The sequence below is a fragment of the Alosa sapidissima genome, chromosome 1, assembly GCF_018492685.1.
Source record: "Alosa sapidissima isolate fAloSap1 chromosome 1, fAloSap1.pri, whole genome shotgun sequence".
Classification (NCBI taxonomy): Eukaryota; Metazoa; Chordata; class Actinopteri; order Clupeiformes; family Clupeidae; genus Alosa; species Alosa sapidissima.
The window spans coordinates 30,384,312-30,406,661 of record NC_055957.1 but is presented as its reverse complement, the minus strand read 5'-3'; the positions used below and the strand labels follow the sequence as shown (position 1 = coordinate 30,406,661).

The 22,350-nt window shown below is 44.6% G+C and overlaps 1 protein-coding gene across 1 annotated transcript in view; it reads right to left on the bottom strand.

Annotated features, from left to right (window-relative positions):
- The window catches only part of eif4g1a (eukaryotic translation initiation factor 4 gamma, 1a), a 48,675-nt gene that overhangs the window by 17,504 nt on the left and 8,821 nt on the right, over positions 1 to 22,350 (bottom strand). Inside the window, 19 exon segments of the mRNA XM_042098801.1 lie at positions 380 to 526; positions 823 to 1,209; positions 1,435 to 1,548; positions 1,975 to 2,108; positions 6,033 to 6,151; positions 6,153 to 6,226; positions 6,997 to 7,082; positions 7,393 to 8,238; positions 8,757 to 8,853; positions 8,990 to 9,082; positions 9,477 to 9,625; positions 10,403 to 10,513; positions 19,720 to 19,816; positions 19,940 to 20,122; positions 20,772 to 20,792; positions 21,282 to 21,320; positions 21,575 to 21,658; positions 21,768 to 21,886; positions 21,978 to 22,048. Coding sequence (XP_041954735.1) covers positions 380 to 526; positions 823 to 1,209; positions 1,435 to 1,548; positions 1,975 to 2,108; positions 6,033 to 6,151; positions 6,153 to 6,226; positions 6,997 to 7,082; positions 7,393 to 8,238; positions 8,757 to 8,853; positions 8,990 to 9,082; positions 9,477 to 9,625; positions 10,403 to 10,513; positions 19,720 to 19,816; positions 19,940 to 20,122; positions 20,772 to 20,792; positions 21,282 to 21,320; positions 21,575 to 21,658; positions 21,768 to 21,842 — 2,856 coding nt within the window. The 5' untranslated portion in view covers positions 21,843 to 21,886; positions 21,978 to 22,048.

Below are 22,350 nucleotides of genomic sequence, written 5' to 3'. Positions count from 1 at the left end.
ATTCTCACTGCAAAAATAAAGTCTGTTACACTTTAATCGCTTTAGTTTCCTTTACTTTCTTGATGACACTTTTCTAGTTGTCAAAATGAACAAGGTCAAGCTGGACTTGCAACCTCACTTGGGCCATCTCCAGGCTAGAAATGTTTCTCTTTTGGATGTATTCTGCACTTTCATGTCGTAAATTGTAGGGGCGAGGTCTCTAAAATGAGCATATATAAGGGGGTGGTATTTAAAATACGCTCGTTTTCAGCTGCCACATTCACCATAACACGTGGAGTGGAGCAAACGTTTCATGTATCACACGAGGCCCCGTCGTAAGAAGATTCCTGCGCACAGATCTGCGCTGGTTTAAGCTTGGTTGATAAATGAGGGCCATTACCTCTGAGGCAGCATCCAACTCCTTTTGTTTCTGCTCAAAGATCTCGTCGTCATCCTTGTCCTTCTCAAACTCTTTCTGACAACGGTTGAGCAGCAGCTTGCGGAAATTCACAGTGACTCCCGGCTTGTCTGATGTTGGGACTTTAAGCTGCAGGGAGGAAATAAAACAAAGTGTGATTCACCATGAACTCATGTCAGCAGGGACAGGGGGTGGGAACGTCATGACTGAATGTACACAGTCTGTTCTATAGGGCTGGTCCAGGCTAAAGCCTAGTCTGTGACCAAAGCTCTTTCAGTGGGAATATTCATTCCCATTTTGTTTTAGTCTCAGAGGACTGGCTTAATCTACGTCCAGGTCACCGGCTCAACAGTGACCACTTTAATGCAGGTCTAGTGGTTGTTGCACACACAGACTTACGCACCCAAACATGCGCTTGCACTCACCCCCATAAGGCAGCGACACATGTTGGCGTAAGCCACACTGAAGTTGGGCTCGGAGATGGCTTTCTCGAAGATGAGGTCGATGACGCCCTTGAGGCGCTCCTCGGTGTCGATGGTGAGCTCCGTCACCTGCTTCATCAGTTGCTGGAACATCTGGGGCGTCAGCTTGTTGAGCACACTGCGCACGCGCTTGAACAGCTCCTGCGTCTTGGCCACCTCAGGGTCATCAGCCACCTCCTCATCTTCCCCGCGGCGTGTAGCCTTCTTGACACCTGGCTTCCAGGCCTTCTCGGCTTTGTTGAGCTGCACGTCATCGTTCAGGGACACGCTGGCGATGATCTTGCGCGGCTCCTTGCGCTGGCCCTGCTGAGAGCGCCGTGGTCCGGGTGGCTGCGTTGACAGAACAGATGAAGGGAGGGAGAGAGAGAAGTGAGGGTAAGAGATTTAAAGAGGAAAGAAAAGGTGGTGCAGATTAAGGTGATGAATACAGGGTGCAGGGAAGAAAGGCGAAAGTGGATAGGGAAGAAAGGCGAAAGAGGATGTGAGTTCATTAAAATATTTACTTGGAAAGATGACTAATGGTTTCACGAAAGGAGAGAAGAGGCCTGCACTTACAGGGCCACGGCCACTAGCGGATGGTCTGCCGAGGTTGGCGAAGGAGGGGGTGAAGTCTGGGCCACAGTTCATCAGACGACTTGGGTCAATGGGACGCAGTGGCGTCTTATTAGCCTGGAATCAATCACACAACAATCAAAGAATGAAAACAATAGAAATAGTATTCACAGGCCAGCCAAACAGACAACTATGTGGAAAGGAGAAGAATGCATATTCAATTCAAAGCACTTTATTTGTCCCCAAGGGGCAATTTAAAAGGGCGCATTACAGTAGCTTATTCAATGGTTCAAGGGACAAAATCAACAACTCAACCAGCACACATTTCACAGGCACACTGGACAATCACACACCATACACATGCATAGGGGGCTATATCGTTTTTTTCCTGGTTGTTAAACATAAATTGAAACCTTCATTGTTATTCTGATGCTACCAACTATTATTGTGTGTTACTCTTTGGATAAAAGAGACTGCCCAATACTATAACCATATATAGAAGTTGCCTGCAGACAGATCCATCAGTGCAGAAGGCATGCTCACCTTGTCCAGCACCACATCGCTGATGTGTGGCAGGCCCTCAGGCTTGCTCATGCTGGCACTGATGAACTGGAAGCCCAGCAGGAACTCACGGTCGTAGCGCTTCTTCTCCTCTGGGTTAATGGGCTTCCACTGGTCTGGAGGACAACACAGGCAGACATGGGGACATTTAACACACACCAACGAACACCTAAGATAGACTCTGCAACATTGTGTAAGGTGAATGGAGAGAATATCAGAGAAATCAAACAAAACAATCACCAGTTTTTCCCCATACATTGACTAATCTGTGGCGGGGCACCACAAAATCAAAACCGGGCGGCACACATTCATTTTCTATGTTGTAATATTTAAATTAAAGATAAGATCAAATCCTTTCATTGAGCTGGGCTTTTTACGCACGCAGCCTTTCCTTGCCGCGCCCTCTCTCATAATGAGCCCGCTGCCCCTCCACTGCATGTGCATTTAACAAAAGATTCACGATTGTTGAAGGATTGTTGTTGCCACATAGAAGCATTGCATAGAAGACGTCTCGCTAAATTGCTATTAAATCCACTTAGCATCGTGACCATGCTGTGCAAATTTGTTCAAAACTGCTGCATTAAAGTTAACTCTGCTTAGATCTTATCACAACATTGTAGGCTACATTGAGAGAAAGTGGAATTAGAACAGTGGAATATGTCCAATATGGTTTAATGTTCTGCATTATGTCCAATATTCCAAAAGTATGATTCTACGTAATGACTTTATGATATCTGTACTGTCCCTGTGTATATCTCTGTGTGACTGTTTAGAGATACGCAGGAATATTATGACTTGTTTCACGGTTCTGCTAGGCTGCGTCAGTAGCTATCTGCTCCGGATTGCCAGGCTGCCACTAATCAGGGTCCGATTCAGTGTAGTCCACGTGAGATGGGATGACCAACGCCATCTCCCGTCAGCCTGGAAAGATACTTAAACCCTAACTATTTACTTGTCTAGTTAGAGCAGCTGATGGATCTTTAGGTGAAGTCATGCTGTCTCTCCCTTGATGCGCATCATTGTAAATAAACTCTGTTCCTGATTTTTCATACTATTGGTCTGACTGGGTCTCTATTAAATCTATGGTATCAAAATTACCATCAAGACTAAACCAGAGACTTTCTAATGAGGAGACACAGCACTCAAAAAATTCTCCATAGAAATGCATGGGGTTTGTTTGCAACGCCAATATGGCCGTTGTCTACGCATACCCCACCCCTTCCTCGGCAAAACGTGGACATGTGAATACATTGAGCCAATCATGTGGTGTGATGTGAATACATTGAGCCAATCATATGGTGTGTTGTGAAGACATTGTGCCAATCATGTGTTGTGAACTCGGCACTGGAGCAAGATTGGTGTTGTGAAGCCTTGCGCACACGCATTTCTGCCGAATAGGATGCCCGATGAGTGCCCAAAAAGCGTTGCGATATGGCCGCCGAGTGGAGGGACTTGCCTAAAAGGAATTTGACTAAACTAAGTTAACCCTCTAGGTGCCACGGTCGAGTTTACTCGTCAAGATGCGGCACTGAGTAAAACGGACGATTTTTTCAAATAGGGCGTCATATTTCGTTCGACCTCCACTCCACTAGATGCCAGACATGTCATACGTCATTCCCGAGTCCGAAAAACGTCATGCTTTAAACAAAACCTTTGAGCTACAGCGCATTGAATCGGCGCGTGCAATACTGGAGCTAGTGTGCGTGTGAGCCATTTTATCAGAGCGATATTGTCAATGTCAGCGAGTATTTGCATTAGATCATCTAATGGCATCAAAAAAGTTTACCCGAAATGAAGTGTTGGGTCTTCTATTCGCAGACCCTGATTCTGAAGGGGAATATCTGCCTTCAGAAAATGACGGTGATTCGTTTAGTGACCAGTAGGCCAAGTCCGAGCTGCGCAAATTCTCTCCACTCGGCGCGAGGCAGATCTGGCCATGCTGCTCGCAGCAGGAGCAGAGGTGGTGTGACACGGGGCAGGGGAGTCATTATCTCTACAGCAAAAGGCCTGCTACATAAATTCTTTTTTTGTCAGCCATTTATTAGTAATCATTTATTAGTAATCATTGTCTCGTCATCTCACTCCTGATCTGTGCCTTGCCGTGGCAAGTGAGCTTTTGAACTAAACAGGTCTTGTCTACTTGTGTTTGTGTGTCATATGAATAATATAGTGTATATGTGCCCCATACATGGAATCAGAGTGCCTACTGTATGTAGTAAATGGAAAATCTCTACAGAAAAAGGCCAGCCTACCGCTATGCATTCGGTTTGTTTCTGCCATTTATTAGTAATGATTTACACAGTTTGTTTACTACTTACTATTTACCTGAGCATTCAGTATTGTGCAATATAGCATACAGAAGGTGAGGGACATTTTGGGGGGAAAGTGGTGCATTTATCATTCAAACATGTGACTTTTCATGAAAATTCTATAACCCAAGATGGCCGCCACCATATGACATCATAATATACAAATTAGATATGAACATTTAATCCCTACATAAACTTTGGGTCATCCTTAATATTTCTCTAATTTACAGAAAGTCTCTCTCTCTTATCACTTAAGATAAAGCCTTTTGAAATGAAAATGTCAAAATAAAACGTTTCGAAAAAAACCCTCTGGCGCCTAAAGGGTTAAGTTATGCAATCAAGCAGTATCTCAGAGCTAACGTTAGAATACTGTATGTTTGCAAAATCACGATGTAAATGAAAAGTGCTTTCCAAGATTCAAAAGTGCTTGTCCCAAGGAGAAGTACGAACCTTAATTTTAACTAAGTAGAAAACGCTATGAATTGCATACACACATCAGCAGCCTTTTAACTGAAGTGACAGGCACTCAATTAGACCTATATACTTTAACATCCCCCCGCCCCCCCGTTGTCCAAGTCAGCTACCGCCACAAATTGAATCCAATTCTGTGGGAAACACTGCAATCACCTAATGTAAATTACTCTTTCAGAACACTTGACAGGTATTAGGAGTAAGTCTAAGTATAAGTATTTATACACTCTTTTTTTCCGTGAGGGAAATTTGTTCTCTGCATGTATCCCAATCCATTAATTAGTGAAACACACTCGGCACACAGTGAACACACAGTAAGGTGAAGCACACACTAATCCCGTAAATAAAGTGAGCTGCCTGCAACAACAGCGGCGCTTGGGGAGCAGTGAGGAGCACTGGTCGGGGTTCGAACCGGCAACCCTCCGGTTACAAGTCCGAAGCGCTAACCAATAGGCCACGGCTGCCCCGTAGGAGTAAAACCCACATAGCCCTAACGTTCCAATGGCTATTTAAAATTTTTGACCCCAGAGTGACCGCGAGATTGTAATAACTGTCAAATATTGACAGTTGTCATAATAATGACAAAACTCAAAAAAAGTCCTCAATGGTACAGCAGTCAACAAAATAGCAGTAGCCTAGCCCTATGTGTACCTTCAAGTGAACCTGATGTCAGTGAATCGCGAGCGAGTGGCCAGCAACAGTGTATGAATCGTTTTCATATCTATGGAGTAAACGCTCAACGCAGATAAACGGCTAAGCTGAGAAAAAGCTTTAGTGACCAAATCAGAGTTTGGGAGGGAAACTTATGTTTAGTTTTAACTGCGGGTAACTGAACAAAGCTGCAATTCCTCGGGCTGTATATTAGGTCTGTCTACTCTGTTGGGCACAACCTGCTGCAGCAGAAATAAAAGGGGTTAGCCCCGAAGGTTTTACTAACTTATAACGATAACCTGTCATGACTATGACTTATAACGATGACCTGATCATTCACGAGAGGATTTTGGGATGCACAGATTCAACACAGATCTTGTTAGAATGATGAAATACATCCACACCGCTGACATTATTTTGAGGAAGTATAGCCAACCAAACTCAAGTAGCCAGATGGGCTTTACGTACACCTAATTGGGAAATTAGGGCTTTAAAAAATATTGGCGAAAATTAACAGCCTGAATTCTGTTATTGGAACGATAATATTTACATTTTTTCACTTAAAGGCCAATAATACATCAGCTGCCGAGCATCCCTAGTAGAACCCACCTTCTTTGTACTGGTACTTCAGCTCAACAGCCTTGTTCACGTCTGGCTCGATGTTCTCTGTGTCCAGCTTGTCCTCCTTCTCCTCCCAAGTCTGGTCAGGGTCCTCAGCTGGAGGGGCGGGGGGGAGTGGCGGGTCGGGCCTCAACGGGCTCCGGCTGAGGGGCTACTGGCTTGGGAGCGGGCTCCTCCTCAGGCTGGTGAGACAAGAGCTCAAACAGTTAAGCCCGTGTGTGTGTGTGTGTGCGCGTGTGGGGCAAGGACAGAAACTGGTTCATACTGAATATTCATATTTATTTTCTTCATACACTGCATATATCTACATAATATTCTTACCACTGTTACATTGTAGTAGCAGTAACATTGCACATATATTATTGTTGTATTGGTGTACTTTGGAGTGGGTAAGACTGTTTTTAGAGTTGCAGGCTAACACATACCGATGACCTGCGCTAGCCTAGCACCTGCGAACTCTGCAATTAGAAGGACTGGATGAAACGTGTTGAAAACGGTCTCCACTGATAAATATCACACTTGCTAACTTGGAAATGAGGTCCTATGTCCAAAATCCTGAACCACCCCTTTAATTGGCTGACGACATCTTTAGAAATTGGGTCCCTCTTGCTCACTTCTGGCCACATTTTCACTTCACAAACAAGCCAATTAGGTACCACATTACAGATGGCCACAAATGATTTAGTCCATGTGGATTGGCTGATCCTCACACCATAAAAACTGCCAGCTCATGGGAACATCAGTCAATCCACAGACAATATACTTTTGTGGCTACCAATAACGTGGCACTTTATTGACTTGCTGGTGAAAATGTGGTCCGAAGTGAGCACATGCAAAAGACCATTTTTAAAAATGTGCCAAATAACGTAGATGCCAATAGGCTGAAGCTAAACCACCACAAACAATGGTATTTAGGACTGATTGATCGTTAAAAAAACACACGTGTACCAACCTCTTTAAAGGCATCCAGCATGTCTCCACCATCTTTTTTGTCCAGGTCCTTTAGCTTCTTCTTTTTCTTTGGCACAGACAGGGGAGCTGCAACAGAGACGTGTTACTTGGGCCAACTCAGTTTTTCTGTATACGGGTCTGAAACAGGTTAACAAATGAAATGCTCCCTATTGATCTTATTGAGTGACACGAATGCGCCATTACATTCAGCCTTAAATTAGCGTTTCAAACCCCTCTCTTCTGCTTCAGCCTTATATTAGCATTTCAAACCCCTCTCTTCTGCTTCAGCCTTATATCACAGACGCTCAGACAAGTGTGTGCTGCTTATAGAGAGTAGAGAGCCCCGACTTGCCCTCATCATTCCTGGCCAGCACAGCCACTGCACAGCATTACCTACCTTGCATAGTAGTGGTCTCCTCTACTGGGCAGCTAGTTGTGGCTGGGAGGGCTTCCTCTGCCTTCTCCTCAGTTTCTTGTGCCACCGGGGCGACCTCTGTGGCAGGGGCGACCTCCTGCTCTTGGGTGACCACCTTGGCCTCGATGACTGCCTCCACCTCGGCAGGCTTGGCCGTGGGCGGCTCCTCGGGGTCCTGGGGCAAGCCGTTGGGCAGCTGGGGCTCAGCGGGCTCAGGCTCTGCGTCGGGTTCAGAGGTAGGCGTGTCCGGCACTACCGGGGCGGCTGGGGCTTCCTGTTTCTTGGCAGGCTCCTCACTGCCGTTGGCGGCAGGGGCTGCGACTGCAGGAGCAGGAGCAGGAGCAGGAGCAGTAGCGGGCTCCTCGCTGGGAGCAGTTGGGACCGGGGCGGGGGGCTCAGGGGACGACACTGGGGCCACCTCCTCCTGCTTCTCCTCCTCCAACTCCTCCTCCTTGGCTGGCTCTGGCTTGTCCTCCTGTGGGAGGGCCAGAGGCTCAACCGTGGCAGTGGGGGCCGGGGCAGCGTCATGTGGGGCCGAAGCTGCTCCCGAAGACGGAGGCGCTGGTGCATCCACAACGCAGACTTTGGCCTCCTCGGGGGCGGGCGTTGGGGCAGGCACTTCCACTGGAGGGGGAGAGGGAGAGGCAGGGGCGGGAGGCGGTGGGGTGGTGGACTCTGACTCGCTGGGCGCGATGGGGACCTCTGCATCATCCACTTCGACCTCTGCGTCAGGTTTGACCTTGGGAGCGGGTGGGGCAACAGTCACGGCCGGCTCGGGGGTTTTGACAGGGGGAGGAGGGGTTGGGGCAGCCAGCTTAACTCGCTCATCTGGCCATCAAGAAAAAAAACAAAAAAAAAAAAACACAAGCGGTCAGTAATGTGTAATAGTGTTTGTTTGTTTCATTTAAGGCCATTTCCGCAACTAAGGCTATTTAATGGCCAGAGCATTGTGTGTTATAGAAACTTAAATATGTTTCTTAAAATCAATGCTAATAAGATATTCTAAAACCTTCAAAGGTGGGATCTTACTAAAAACATCAGCTATAGAATGATGATAAAACCGTTGTCTTTTGGTTTTCAATGCAGGGTAACAGATCAAAATATGTCTGTGTAATAATGTAATGTAGTAATGTAATCAACAGCACAGAAACTACACTGTCTGAGGACACTTCTACTAGTCATAAATGCTAACAAACCCAGGTTGGATTTAATTAGATCCACATTGGGTTCCTTAAGGTAAAGATTCTAATGTAGTGCCAGTGGTAATGTTGAGAAAACGTGTGTCCACCTCACAGCTGTACTGTGAAGAGGAGCAAAGGGCTCTGCTGAAAACCCACCCCACTCACCTGCTCTCGTTGCAGTGGCGCCGGTGGCAGCAGGAGCAGCAGTGGGCAGGCTTTCCCCATTGGTTTGTGCAGAGCCCGACACCTCAGGCCCAACAGACTGGAATCAAGAACAGATTTATAGCTCACTGGAATTTATATGACCACTATGTCATGAAGCCTTGTGTTTTTTTCCTATTAACTCATACAGGCTATGTACTTTGTAAATATGGGATGAACCCAGAAAAGTCAATCACCTGAGGAGGCGTAGGAGTAGAGGTAGTCCTTCCTCCAGACATTATCTCCTCTGTAATATCCTTGCCTCCCTGGTTAGGATCCCGTATCCGGATCTGTGTAAGGAAGTAGTAAGTGGAAAAAAAAAGGTTCAAAATTTTTCTCAACTACTTTAACAGCTTTATTTCTTCCACTACATTCAAGTTACCAGTTTGCCAATCTATCCGTTTGCCAATCTATCCATTTCCAACTCTATCTTGTATCAGATGAATACAGGACATTAAGTCAACAGTCACCATTAGCCAGACTGAGGGTGTTTTCATAAATATCTACTTTTTATATGATCCTCAAATTCCATTTGATAATACACTGCCGTTCAAACGTCCATTGCACTCCATTACAGACAGAACTTCTTCATTAGGTTTAAAACAGAGTTCCATAATGTTTAAGCTGTAAAACCAAACAGCATTTGCCAGACTTGAACCCTGAACTTGTCTGCGTCAGTGATACCTGTTTGCGCTCCCTTTTGGGTGGGCCCTGTGGTGGGGGAGGAGCTTGCTGAGGAGGAGGAGCCTGTGGCTGCTGTGTGGGATTAATCATGACGGGCGTGGTCTGCACAGGGGAGGGGTACTGGGCCTGGGCAGGGTAGTAGGCTCCAGCTGCAGCACAGACCACCACAGACAGAAAAAGACAATAGACAGAGGGAGGAAACATTAGTACCATTCGTGACCACAACTCCATAAGCCAGCCATCCACAACCAGTTTCATCAAGGTCCAAGAGGATGCAGTTTTTTGAGAGTGAAACAACGCTCAAATCCCTTGGTCATATGCCAACTTTCACAACAAATTACAAATAAATAAACAAAAATCGACCAGTGGTGAATAGTTGAGGAGTTAGTCTGCATGGACTTAGCCCTTGGTAGATACTGTAGATAATAATAATAATAATAATAATAATAATAATAATAATAATAATAATAATAATAATAATAAGAAACATCTACCAATTACAGAACCAAGGGAATTCTCTTTTCAAAGTGTATATACATGCATTTATGGTGTGAGAATCAATTTGGTCATTTGACCAGCAGAGGGAGGAGACCACCGTCTTACATGTGTCCTTTTACTTCTTCGGACAGCCCTCAAGTTAGGCTCCGTCCTTGTACATGTGCTCTTAATGCATCTCAAACTCAATCTCAGGAGTTCACAAATCCAAAAGGGTGCATGCTTCCCTCATCAACATACATGCACACACACACACACAGGCATGCCAGAGGCATACAAGTCTGGGCTCACTAACAGGCCATTCCACCGAGTCACAGTCAGAATGGGGAGCAAAGGCTCCATGTGAATTGGAGTGGTTGAGGCGCTGCGTGAACCCAGACTGGTGTGTGCCACGGGCTGGAGACGGAAATAGCCCGGCAGTTCCTACTCACCAGGATAGCGCTGGGAGGTGAGGGGAGCGCCGTGCAGCGCAAGGCGGCCGTTCTCCCGGCCAGCCCCCCTCCCCCCACCTCCCCGCCTTTCCCTCGCAGCAAGGGAGGGCTCTGAGCTCGCAGAGAAAGGGAGGGAAGCGCATAAAAGGTGTGTGTGTGGGGAGGAAGGGGGGGGACAGACAGGCAGAGAGAGAAAAAACGAAAGATACAGAGTGAATGAACACTGCTAACAGGAAGAGCAAGATACAGCAGACAGAGGTTAGGTTAGGACACTTAACAGAACTCAGAGAGAGAGAGAGAGAGAGAGAGAGAGAGAGAGAGAGAGAGAGAGAGAGAGAGAGAGAGAGAGAGAGAGAGAGAGAGAGAGAGAGAGAGAGAGAGAGAGAGAGAGAGAGAGAGAGAGAGAGAGAGAGAGAGAGAGAGAGAGAGAGAGAGAGAGAGAGGCTTAGGCACCTTGCATTACAGTTTTAAATACATTTTAGTTCTGATACCAGTACAATCAGTCTCAAGCGGTCATTGGATTCGTGCATTCCTGGCCTGCCAGAAGCTGGTAGTAGATCGAGCTACGATTGGAATCTCGAGATCAGCTGCTGACTTGACTGTCTCACCCTAAATCTGAAGGTGCCATGTCAATAGCATTTTGTTTTTGGCATGGAACAAAGAGGAGCCACCTAAAACATAACGTACATCTCTGGTGAACCTCTTCATTGTATTCCCAGGTGGGAATACAGTGTGAGCTTGCCTCATCAAGGCTCTTTGAATAAAAATCTTTTGCCATGCCTTTTTCACTTAATGAACTCAATGAACTCTTCCTGCTGTAGCTTTTCAATGAGATCTTTGATCTGTCAAAGTGTCAATCTCTTTCACACTTCTGATACCAATGTTTCAGAGCCAGAGCCAGTACCAATACCAACCAGGTTCAGCTTACCCCTTGCGAGATTGGTCATTATAACACTTCAAAAAAAAAAAAAACAGCCAAATAGATGCAAAAGACTAGAGCCTTACAGTGGGCAGTGCTTCGACTTGGCCAGCTTCTCTCGCGGTCCGCGCGTGGGATCAAGCGGTATCACGCAACTTTAATTTGTATTTTTCCAGTGACGCTGCAACAATCCAAACAACCGGCAGATGTCTCAATTGAGCAGGGCGTCTCGTAAAAAGAAATGGAGCCTGGAAACCCCTACACAGACTTAACTACAGACTTTTGCAGACTGGTTTAGAAATAATTTAATAGCCAGAAATATGCCTGCCCTGCCCTAATAAAGAAATATTTGGTTAACTGCGAGTGAATCCCGTTTGCAGCCGTAGAAGAAACGCAGGTCAAATTAAACATTCTGTTTTTCTCCGAGTGCAACGATGATAGACAGACATCATTTGGACAAAATATAGAGCATATTAACATCCGTTGCTCAGCCAAATGCCTTCATGTTACGTCCTGTTATCACGGAGTTACAGGCGATAAACGATTTTTGATGGTCACAAGTTTATTTCATTAGCGGCTTATTTTTTTGATTATTAAAGTGTGTTTTTCATTTAAAGGTTTGACTTCGTACTTATTCAGTAGAGCATTTAGTGCTCTCCCCAATCCCAGACGTTCACATTGCATGTTTGTTTGTAATGGATGCAACCGCGAGATACGCGTTTGACGGCAATGAGTTGTTAACAGACATGAACCAAGACGTATAGCCCAGCAGCAATCTAGGGACTCTTCGTTATTTATTGAAGGGGCCACTGGAGGAATTTCGAGTGCTTCAGTCAAAAGTTGCATGACCCTCCCTTGCCTGCTAGAAATTGTTCAATGACCCTCCGACCAGGGTTTCCGTTGTCCGGTAATTACCGGACATTGGCCGGAAAAAAAATGAAATGTCCGACAAAATTAAATCTCTGGTCAAATTGTCCGATTGAAATTGGCTAATAATCCCATCCCCTAAAGCAATTTGAATGCCTATGCTGCATTTCAAATAGGAAGCGCACGCTTAAAACGTCCATGTTAAACAACGAACAAATGAGTGAGGCGGTTCAAACATGGCCAGGCCCAGGCAGACTACCCTTAAAAGTTTTTTCAGAGGCCAGACGCGATGGATGATAAATTGGTAACGTCTGAAGCTTCAGATGTCCGCTCAACTCCACCACCAGATAAAAAGCAGAAGTGTCGGGCGTAGCCCATCTGTCGGAATCAGTGACATTGGAAGTGGAGTTGCGGGGGATGCGGCCGCTCCAAGACAGTCATTCTCCGTGTACACTGGACATGCAAAGTGTTCTTTACCCAAAGCATACAGTAGGCCTTTGCGTTCTCTGTCTATGATCTGCAGGGTTAGGGCCTCCTTGACGAGGAGATTACTGGTCCGAGGATAATTTCTGACACAATTAAACGGTATCATTGAACCGTGGCCGAAAGAAAAAGAAACTAAACATTTCCCAGAATAGGAAACATTTCTTAATTTATTGTTATCAAATAAAGAGGTATAGCATTAGGGGGTAGTGTGAGCGCTCATTCTTGTGTGTGCGCATCTGTGCAAGTTAAACAGTCACCACTGGAGATAACGTGGGCAGCAGCAACAAACAACGCAGCCTTTTTAAAACAACGAACGAAGCGGACTCTTGCTGTCCATGAAAAGATACTGGCTAGATCTTGTTAGGGCATGTTTAAGTTAGGCTAATGAACATGTTGCATTCTATACAGCTTGATTATGTCATCCTTTAAGCTACATAGCCTGTCTCCAGATTTCCTCAATTTGACTAATTAAGAAGCGATAATATATTTCACCGGCATATCAAAATGTCCGGAAAACGAAACATTTTTTTTTCTTCCATTTTTTAAATCAATCTTTCCCAGGAGCTTGCATGCTACCAGTCCTTCCTTTTCAAATGTGTTGCACCTGTTTGCACAATTTCACAAATAAATCATATGTGGTTAATAATATGACAAATAATCCCTGTGCACGGGGACCGAAACAATGCATGGCAACTTTTTCCGTGTTTTATCACGTATTTTAACTTTCCCCCGCTGTCTTGCCGTTTTAATGTTTTCCCGTAGAATATCCCATATTTTAATACCCTCATAACATTAGCCCTGCCATCAGGCCTGTCGCTGTGTTGCCCTGTTGCTACCCCCTTGCCCTTCCAACAAAACAGATGTCTTCAAATCATCGTTTTCCGTGCTTGAAGGCGAACTTAGAGTGATGTTAACCTATTTAAGTTTAACGGCGTGATTGTCGTGAGAGCACGATTCATTGGCGCTTGCATGTTCGGCCGTATGTCTACGAGTGCACCTGCCTACCATCAGGCTACTCAGCTACTAGAGAAAGAATTTCCCCTGTTTGTACGTTCACTCCAAGTCGGCCTACCATAACTTACCAACTCTGCACTGTAGACCCTAAACTGGCTATTTATATTTTTCTGTGAAATAAGCAAATGTATTCGTTCAACTTTATGAAGCAGAATTACGCACTAGGCTACTTGGAACGTAACACATTTGACAAAGGACAAATGTATGTTGCTCGTGACAAAATATTAACTTTCAGTGTTTTACAATGTCTTTGTCATGGGGAAGTGTTTACCCCCATGCATTTATTCTAGGCTACTGTCAGTGACTGCCGCGAGAGAAGCGGGTTCGGTTTCGTTCATTTCAGTGACTGACGCGAGAGAAGCGGGTTCTGTGTTGTGTTGCGTTCATTTATTTTCATTGGGCATGCTCTGATGTGCTGTCCACAGCTCTTCAGTTCCGACAAAGCCGAAATTACTCCTTTTGAAACAATGAGTGCCGCGCGTTTGTATGGTTATATTGCTTGACAGGGGGGGGATCCCAAGCAGCTTTCAGCCATAGGGCAACTTTGAGAACATTTCGTAATTCACCCGACACTAATATTCAAAATGTTCAAAACTATTTCGGCATAGCCTATAAGCAGTTTAATTAAATGTAATGTTAGTTGTAAACAAACTGGCTACTTGGTGAGGCTTGGCCTCAGATGCGCTCGTGCCTTAGATGGCAAGAAAAATCTTCACGATATAGGCCTATTAGGCCGATTCACGTTGGCTGGGGGGCAGGGGGGGCCATCAGACATTTGTGCCCAGTTAATCCGGCCCTGCCCCCAACAATCACACCTTCCCACCAGCTGTGACCGCTTAAAAGAAGTTGAGGACTCCTAACTCACAAACCGGTTTTGTGGCATTTCGCCTGTTTTGAAATCATATGCGGTTACAGGAGCTTCCAATCGTGAGGAAGCAATTTTGCATTGTAGGCATAGCTAACATGCAATAACGCCACCAACAACAACCAAAACTAGGCTACTCATTGTCAACATGTAAATTAAATGTAACATTATTGTGAATCAAATTAAAATGTTCTCTTTTGCAAACGTAGGCATAGGCATAGTAACAGATTAATATAATAATGTTACAAAGATACTCAGTCCGTATGTTTCATTAGGCTACTAGGCTATTTGTTTTGCCTTACTCTTGATTCATTTAGGCTAGGCCTTTTTATTCAGTTATTCATCATCTTCCGTCCTTGTATAGCGCACGCATTCTCAGACCCGTCACCTGCCACTCATCGTAAGGGAGGTGTTTGGAATCATTCCCGCATTACAATCAGCCAATCAAGGTGGTCACTTCAGTCAAGCTAGTGCATGAGTAATAACGTCATCCATAGCAACGAAGACTCACTCACTCTTAGTCAAAGATTCTAGAGCACTCAGCTCCAGAATCTGTTCAGGAGTTGTCATTTTTCCTTAAGAATTAAGAGTAGGTCGGAAAGGCTTTGTGAATAACTTAATAAGAAAAACTCTGAAAGCCCATTTACACAAAATAATGGTTGAATATTAGGCTACTGATGATCATTGTTATTTAAGAACATGCAGTCCACGTAGGGCATCAAAAACATCTTGCTCGTAAAAAAATCATACCGCACATTGTGGCAGGTCTGTTATTTAAAACTATTACTGTAGGCTGCGCAAACCACAGGCCTTTATTTTGGGCAAGCCTGCATTCGAGGCAGGCCTTCTGTTGAAGAATTTTATATAAAGCCTGCGCTAACAGTAATCCTCCTGCCCCCGATACCACAGCTGTGGATAGTGTGGAATGTTCAAGTAATAACACAATCCAATGTGTGTCTCAATGTGTGCCGTTGACCACCTCACACATTTCTCTAGATTTTGCAACGACCTTACCAATGCCATAAAATGCCAGTTTTTAGGACACAGAATAATGTTTGTAATGATACCAGTTAGGCCTACATTCAACAGTAACATAAGTGTAATGAGCTATTCATTGTCGAAGGTGCATGGTGAAGTGAAATTCTTACTTTGGAAAACAAACATTTGCCGATATCATTGGATAGGGGATAGGTCTACTTGTTTATTTTTTTACGAAGCCTACAATGGCCAGTTCAGACAAAGTCGAAATTACTCATTTTGAAACATTTGTATGGTTATATTGCTTTACTTAAATCCCAGAGAGTAGGCTACCGCGCCCCACAGTGATGGGCCTAGCGGTCTATGCGTTCAGTGTGAGGTATAAACAATCTGAGAATTTAGCGGCGTCACGTCTGCCTGTCAGACGTGGGGAGCTGAAGCTTGGGATACAGTTACAGTAACAGTATTTTATTTTACTTCTTATGGAACATCATTTTTTTTTTTTCACTTTTATAAAGGCTTTGTTTGAATGCTGTTGGAACAAATAGTGTGTTGATTATAAAGGCAACTTTCTGTTGCAATATTCTGTGTGTTCTGGACTGCAGGTAACTACCCTATTAAAAATATAAGTTTTCGATGTCCCAAACGGAGAGCCATACTTTGTTTTAACAATCTCTATGCTACTCACCAAAATGTAAGCATGGGAACATGAAGTATCCAACTGTCGTGTGGTAAATTATTGTGATTACGAGCCAGTGGTTTTCAAACATTATGCGTGACTCGGACATCTAACAAAATGCAACAGACTCATATTGTCCTCGCATTCGCAAAATGAAGACATACAGACTGCTCAGATAACAGGTGTACCTCCAGTTATGCACGGTTTTAGTCAAGTCATTTAAATGTGCTGGTGAAATAGTTGTGTACTCTATTGTTATTTATCCCCTATTCACCCACGCCATCAATTCTGTGGCGCAGTGCGTTAAGGCCGGCTGATGACAGCCGCCGTTACGCAGCAGTTATCAGTCCCCTGTCCAAGAGTTCGAATCTGGGTTAAGCCCATATTTTCAGAAATGCTGAATAGACCACAACCAATTTCAATTCTTCAACAGTCACCGTTAGACTAGAGGGGAGAAAGAATGGGAAAAGATCTTCCAGAGCTTCGTGCCAAGTAATAAGCGTTGTTGAGATGTTTGTGTGAATGAAACGAAGCGTATAGGCCATAGTGTGACATGCGTAAACCAATAGCGTAGAGATGACACCTACGTTTGTATGTATAGAGCCTACGTTTGTATGTAGGCAATGTATATTCACAATACTTAGACCTACTAAAATAAATAGTATTTTATTTGTATTGGTTGTTTAGAGTAAATAAATAAATAAATAAATAAATAAATAAATAAATAGTAACAATCGGTCGGTCTTAATGCAAGTTTACAACCGGCAAGTCGGTCGGACTAAAAGGGGAAAAAAAAAAATAATATTTGGGTCGGTTCTAAATTGACAGGGTCGGTCGGGTTACGGCAAACAAAAATATTTTTAAGGATGGCCTGGCAGTGTTTTTTTGCGCGTCTGCAGAAGTCAGACAAATATGAATGTAATTCTGTGGCATAAAGCAGATGTATTTGTTTATTGTACAGAAAAATAAAAATGACGTCAAGCAGTCAATTGACTACATTGCAGTCAAGAAGTAGGGCAAATTAATTTACGAAACCAAAACTTGGGTCATAGTTGTCTAAGCCTCTATTGCGTACGTAGCCTGTTAAAAACGTCGCCAGATAGTATTAAATCGGCAACAACATTGTTTTCTGCAGAAGCCTACCCAAGGCTACAGATTAATTCTGAACAGTTATTTCTCTACTGGCTCAATTATCACACAAGACACTGTTTTGATTTGCGTAGTTGCATTACCCCCAACTAGGGTTGCCAACTTTCTGATATGAAAATAAGGAACGGGGTTAGTGGGGGGGGGGGTTTCGATAATACACTTCAGTACACCGGCATCCACTTCAGTTAGTGGGGGGGGGGTTGAAATTATGTATGTATTATTGTACTAAATAGTGCATCATTTTACAAAATTGTGAGCTATTATTTACTAAAATGCGCACATAATGTACTACATTCTATAGCCACTAGCCTACTCATTTTCTATCTGGTGCAAAACAAGAATCATTTCGATGCAAAAACACTTGATAAAGAAATAACTGTTTGTAGCCTATTATACTCAAACCAAATAACTCTGAAAACTGCTGGTGGATATGCTGTCATAGAAAAAAATATATTGAACATAGCAAGCTGCTCCAAAAGCTCTGAATTTGGTGAAGCCTTATTTTATTTCTGGCTTTTTTCTGTCTCTGCAGCAAGTAGGCTAGCCTATTTGTTTATCTTGCACAGATGCACTGTAAAATTCATGACAAGACATGTCATCTCACGCTACGCTATCAGCGTAATATACGTGACTCGCAGTGGCTCAAATGAAAAGTGCATTCTCTGTTGGGATAGTGATGACAGACAAACTGAGAGGTTTGTTATTTCATACAAATCGTGTATTTTTCGTTCATAGTTTAAATTATAATACTGATCTGTCATGGATTTGCACGAGTTGATTCTCAATAATACGGAACAAAATGCGTTCCGTATCAGTTCAATACGGAACACATATTTTTCCTTGCAAATACGGGACGATTCCGTATTTTACGGAACGGTTGGCAACCCTACCCCCAACACTGACAATAACGTAGACAGTAGCAAATTTCGATTTTCGTTACCACCGTGTAGTCAAGCCTTAAGCCATTACATTACATTACATTACATTACATTTAGCAGACACTTCTTGACCGAAGTGACTTACATATGTCAGCTATATTACAAGGGATCACATTGTCCCCGGAGCAACTTGGGGTTAGGTGCCTTGCTCAAGGGCACAACGGTGGAAGCCGGGAATTGAACCGACAACTTTCAGGCTACTGCACGCTAGCCCAGCTCCTTAACCACTACACTACCACCGCCATACCCAAGTAGCCTAAATCGAGGTAATGTTTAATTATGCATGATTTATTTTGTTATTGAATTCGTAGGCTGGGATTACTCTCGGCAACAATTATGTTTAATGGTAGCATCCTGCTTTTTCAGAAGGGGCTGCAGGCAGAGCAATGTACAGTGGCAGAGCGACGCACAGTGGCTGAAAGTGGTACTAAAGCTTCACGCTGCTTCACGCCTCGTAATGCGCGACTGAAGTGGTCATTTGAAAGTGATGCCCACTGTAGGTGCCGTTTACACGACGCTGGTTTTTGTGAAACCGGTGAGGTTTTGTTAACGGTTATGCCTTCGTGTACACGACGCCGGCAGTTTAGGAGACTGAACTTTGACTTTGAAAATGAACTTTATTAGTTTAACAGTTGAATTGAAAACCGAATTGTCTGTAGTCTCCTTATTTCATGCGACTGCTTAACCAGAGCCCTTATTAGACATTCTCTGGCTTAAACTGTTTTCTTCTACGCGATTCACGCAAAATTATCGTGAAGCTTCTGAACAGCGGCGCCATCGACTGGTCTGGCATATGCACTACAGCACATTTAGCCGGTTACACCTCTGTGTGTACACGCGAGGTTTTTTTTTGCCGGTGTCGTTAAAGGTGTGAAAGCGGTAAGAGAAAATTCACCCGGCGGTTTCGTGTAAACGGCCCCTTAACCAGCCTGCACATTTTTTTGTGTTTTTAATATTCTGTCTATCTTCTGGTTGAATTGTAATGAAGACAGTGAAAAATAAACATATATGGTCATCATAGCATTGCTAAAACAACAAATCTAATGGGTGCCTAACACTTTTGCACATTGAGTGAGAGTGAGTGTGAGAGAGAGAGTGAGAGAGAGAGAGGAGACTGGAAGAAAAGGGAGATTAGAGTAGAGAAACTGCAGCAGCACCGACAGCAGGAAACAAAAACACCAACAGTACTGACATTTACGCTGTCGGTTAGTGAAGGCAGGCATAATTTTCTGAGAGAAAACTGACTTCTCAGGGCCAAAAAGTATCTGAGATGCCAGTCTGAAGAGGTGAGAAAGAATTCGGACCCTCGATATTACAAGTCAATATAACTAAGTGTTTGGGTCAGGGGTTTGTGGCCTTGGAAAGATTGCTCCATGTGGCTTTAACCAAGTTAGCAGACAACTCAGTGTTGGAGGCTCTTACCGTATGAACCGTATTCTGGACTGGTCCCAGAGTAAAACCCAGCTGTTCCACTGGGCACTGGGTACTGTTGAGCCTGAGGCATGTACGGTGCACGGTACTGCAGAGGGAGAGTAAGAAAAAAGAAAAAAAAAACACCACACTGACAAAGTGCAAACTACTGAAAATCAGAATCCAGTCCTCTTCATTCAACTACAGGCACCATGCTGGCACCATGCTGTACCTGTCCGGAGGGGATGAAGTAGGCTGGGCCCTGAGAGTTGGGGAACTGCAGGGGCTGCTGGGGGATCATCATGACCTGGGAGCTGGTCTGGTACACATGGGTGGGCGCCACAGGCCGCGGGGGGTTGCTGGGCTGGACCCGAGGGGCATTGCTGGGCAGACTGGCCCGGTTCGGGTAGTAGGGCTACAGAAACAGAGGACCATATTCTAAAACACCATCTCATAAACCTCTAATGTGTGCAATGACTACTTACTGCCACTTCATGCATTTCATGTCTGTTCAACTATGACTTGTCTGTTCAACTATGGCTATCAACAGTGCTCATACACTGGCCTGAGGACTACCCCAGTCTACGACATTTTAAAGGATGTGTTATTTTCCTGGAGATATCACTGTCTTTCAGTTCCACAGACAACAATTAAACAGTCCTGGTAAAAATACTCAGATGCTCAACCTAAGGTAGCAACCAAGACAATACGGCGGATGGGATCCAGAATACAGTTTTCCAGTCCTCTACCCAAATCGGAGCCTAGAAGTCTTAATTTGAAGGCATTCCCTCTTAAGCTACCAAAATCAACATAAGAAAATATATCCATGTATAAGTGCATGTTCGATGTCAATCAAAATGGCATATCACCGTTTCACTAAGCAAAAGGTGATCTGGAGATCCTGTTGGGCTGGGAGTTTGGTGGACTAGTGTGCCTGTGCATGCAACACATCTTAGTACATAGAGGCAGTGGAAGCGCGGCCATACTAAAGCGTCTCAGGTGTGGAGCTCTAGGAGGAGGAGGAGGAGGAGGAGGATGTGAAGAGAAGGAAAGAAGCAAGTTACCTGCAAAGACCTGAATCCACCCTGCAGCCGCAACAATACACCAGCAGTGTCAAGAGGAGCAACACACAAAGGGGAGGAGGAGAGTAAAAGAAAGAGAGGCAGGAAGAGAGAAGTGGAGAGAAGTAAAAGGTAGTAATAACTGGTTAGGCTGAGCAGCAAGCGAACACACACCACACACACATAGTTATTATGCATAATGCAAGCACCCTTGTGAAACAGTGACAATAATGAGAAAAGCCAGACACAAATGGAAGAGATATTGCCTCAAGGGAGACTAAGATATTGTCAGATTATAGGTCACTTTAATCTGGATTAGGTTAGTGGTGTGTGCAGTAAAATCCTAAAGGAACCCAGAGAGCACCTGACTCAAGGGCCCAGACTCGGTCTCAACCTGGCACGAAACCGTTCTAGGTCAGACTGAGCCCAGTCTAGAGCCAGCTACTGTCTGAGAGTCAATCTAAAAGCCCCAACCTTTGAGAGTCCCGGAGGCCAAGACAGGGGTGTTAGTACCTGTTGGTGTAAAGCGCGTGGCCCTGGCCCTGGAGCAAACTAGGAGAGCAAGAGAGAGCAAAGAGGGCGTAGGTCATACAGCACACACACACACACACACAAAGCCTGGCAGACATGCCGAGTAGTCATCACAGACACACAAGTTACAGGCACAGAGTTAAAAAGCAGAGGTAGCAGCTAAAGCCATAAAGCAGTACAGAGCATGTGTACCCGAGTTGGTGCATGGGTGTGTGTGCGTGTGTGTGAGGGAGAGAGTGTGAGACTTGTATTAGGCAGAGCGGTGGGTGGCGTACCTGTCGGGGTTGCGGTGCAGTGTTCATTTGTGGAGGTGGTGTAGCAAAGACAACAGATGGGGGCTGGCCAGGGGGAAAGGCAGCCTACAGGGAGAAAGGAGAAAGGTGGAGGCATACAGCCACCATCAGAGATGAGTGGAACACACACAGGTCTTTCTGAAAGCACAGAGTGGATCCTGTGATTGGTTCTTACCTGTGTCAGTCCAGGGGAAGGGGCAGGGTGGGGGACAGAGGGGGGTCCTGTTATAGGCTGTGGCGGTTTATTCATTTCACGTGGTTCTGCATGAGGGGGTCTCGAACCTGCCTGCCAAACTGACATTAAGATCAGAAGGACAGCCATGAGGTGATATAAAAATAAAAACACATCAAGTAACACCACACACACACACGGTAGGTAATGTACCTTGGAAATGTTAGCGTTCAACTGAACTTCAAAAGGAAGCCCAGGTTTTTATCTTCTCCAAGAAGGTCAGCCTGTGAGAAAAAAAGACAGAACAAAGTTTAGGCAGTTGGCTAAATAAATTAGCAATACCCTCACAGTTCTGTACATCTGTATGTATCTTGATAGCCAAGACCCTAGAGTACAGCCCTCAAAGTAAATCTACATACATTCTCCACCACGAGTTTAGCACATCCAATCCTGTGTATTAAGCTGTTCTACAGTAGGGGTGGATACTGTTAGGACACTGATAACAAGCACAGACCCACCCACGAGCCAGACATCACACCCATATATTTTACAAGCGCGCGTACACACACACACACATCTCACTCTG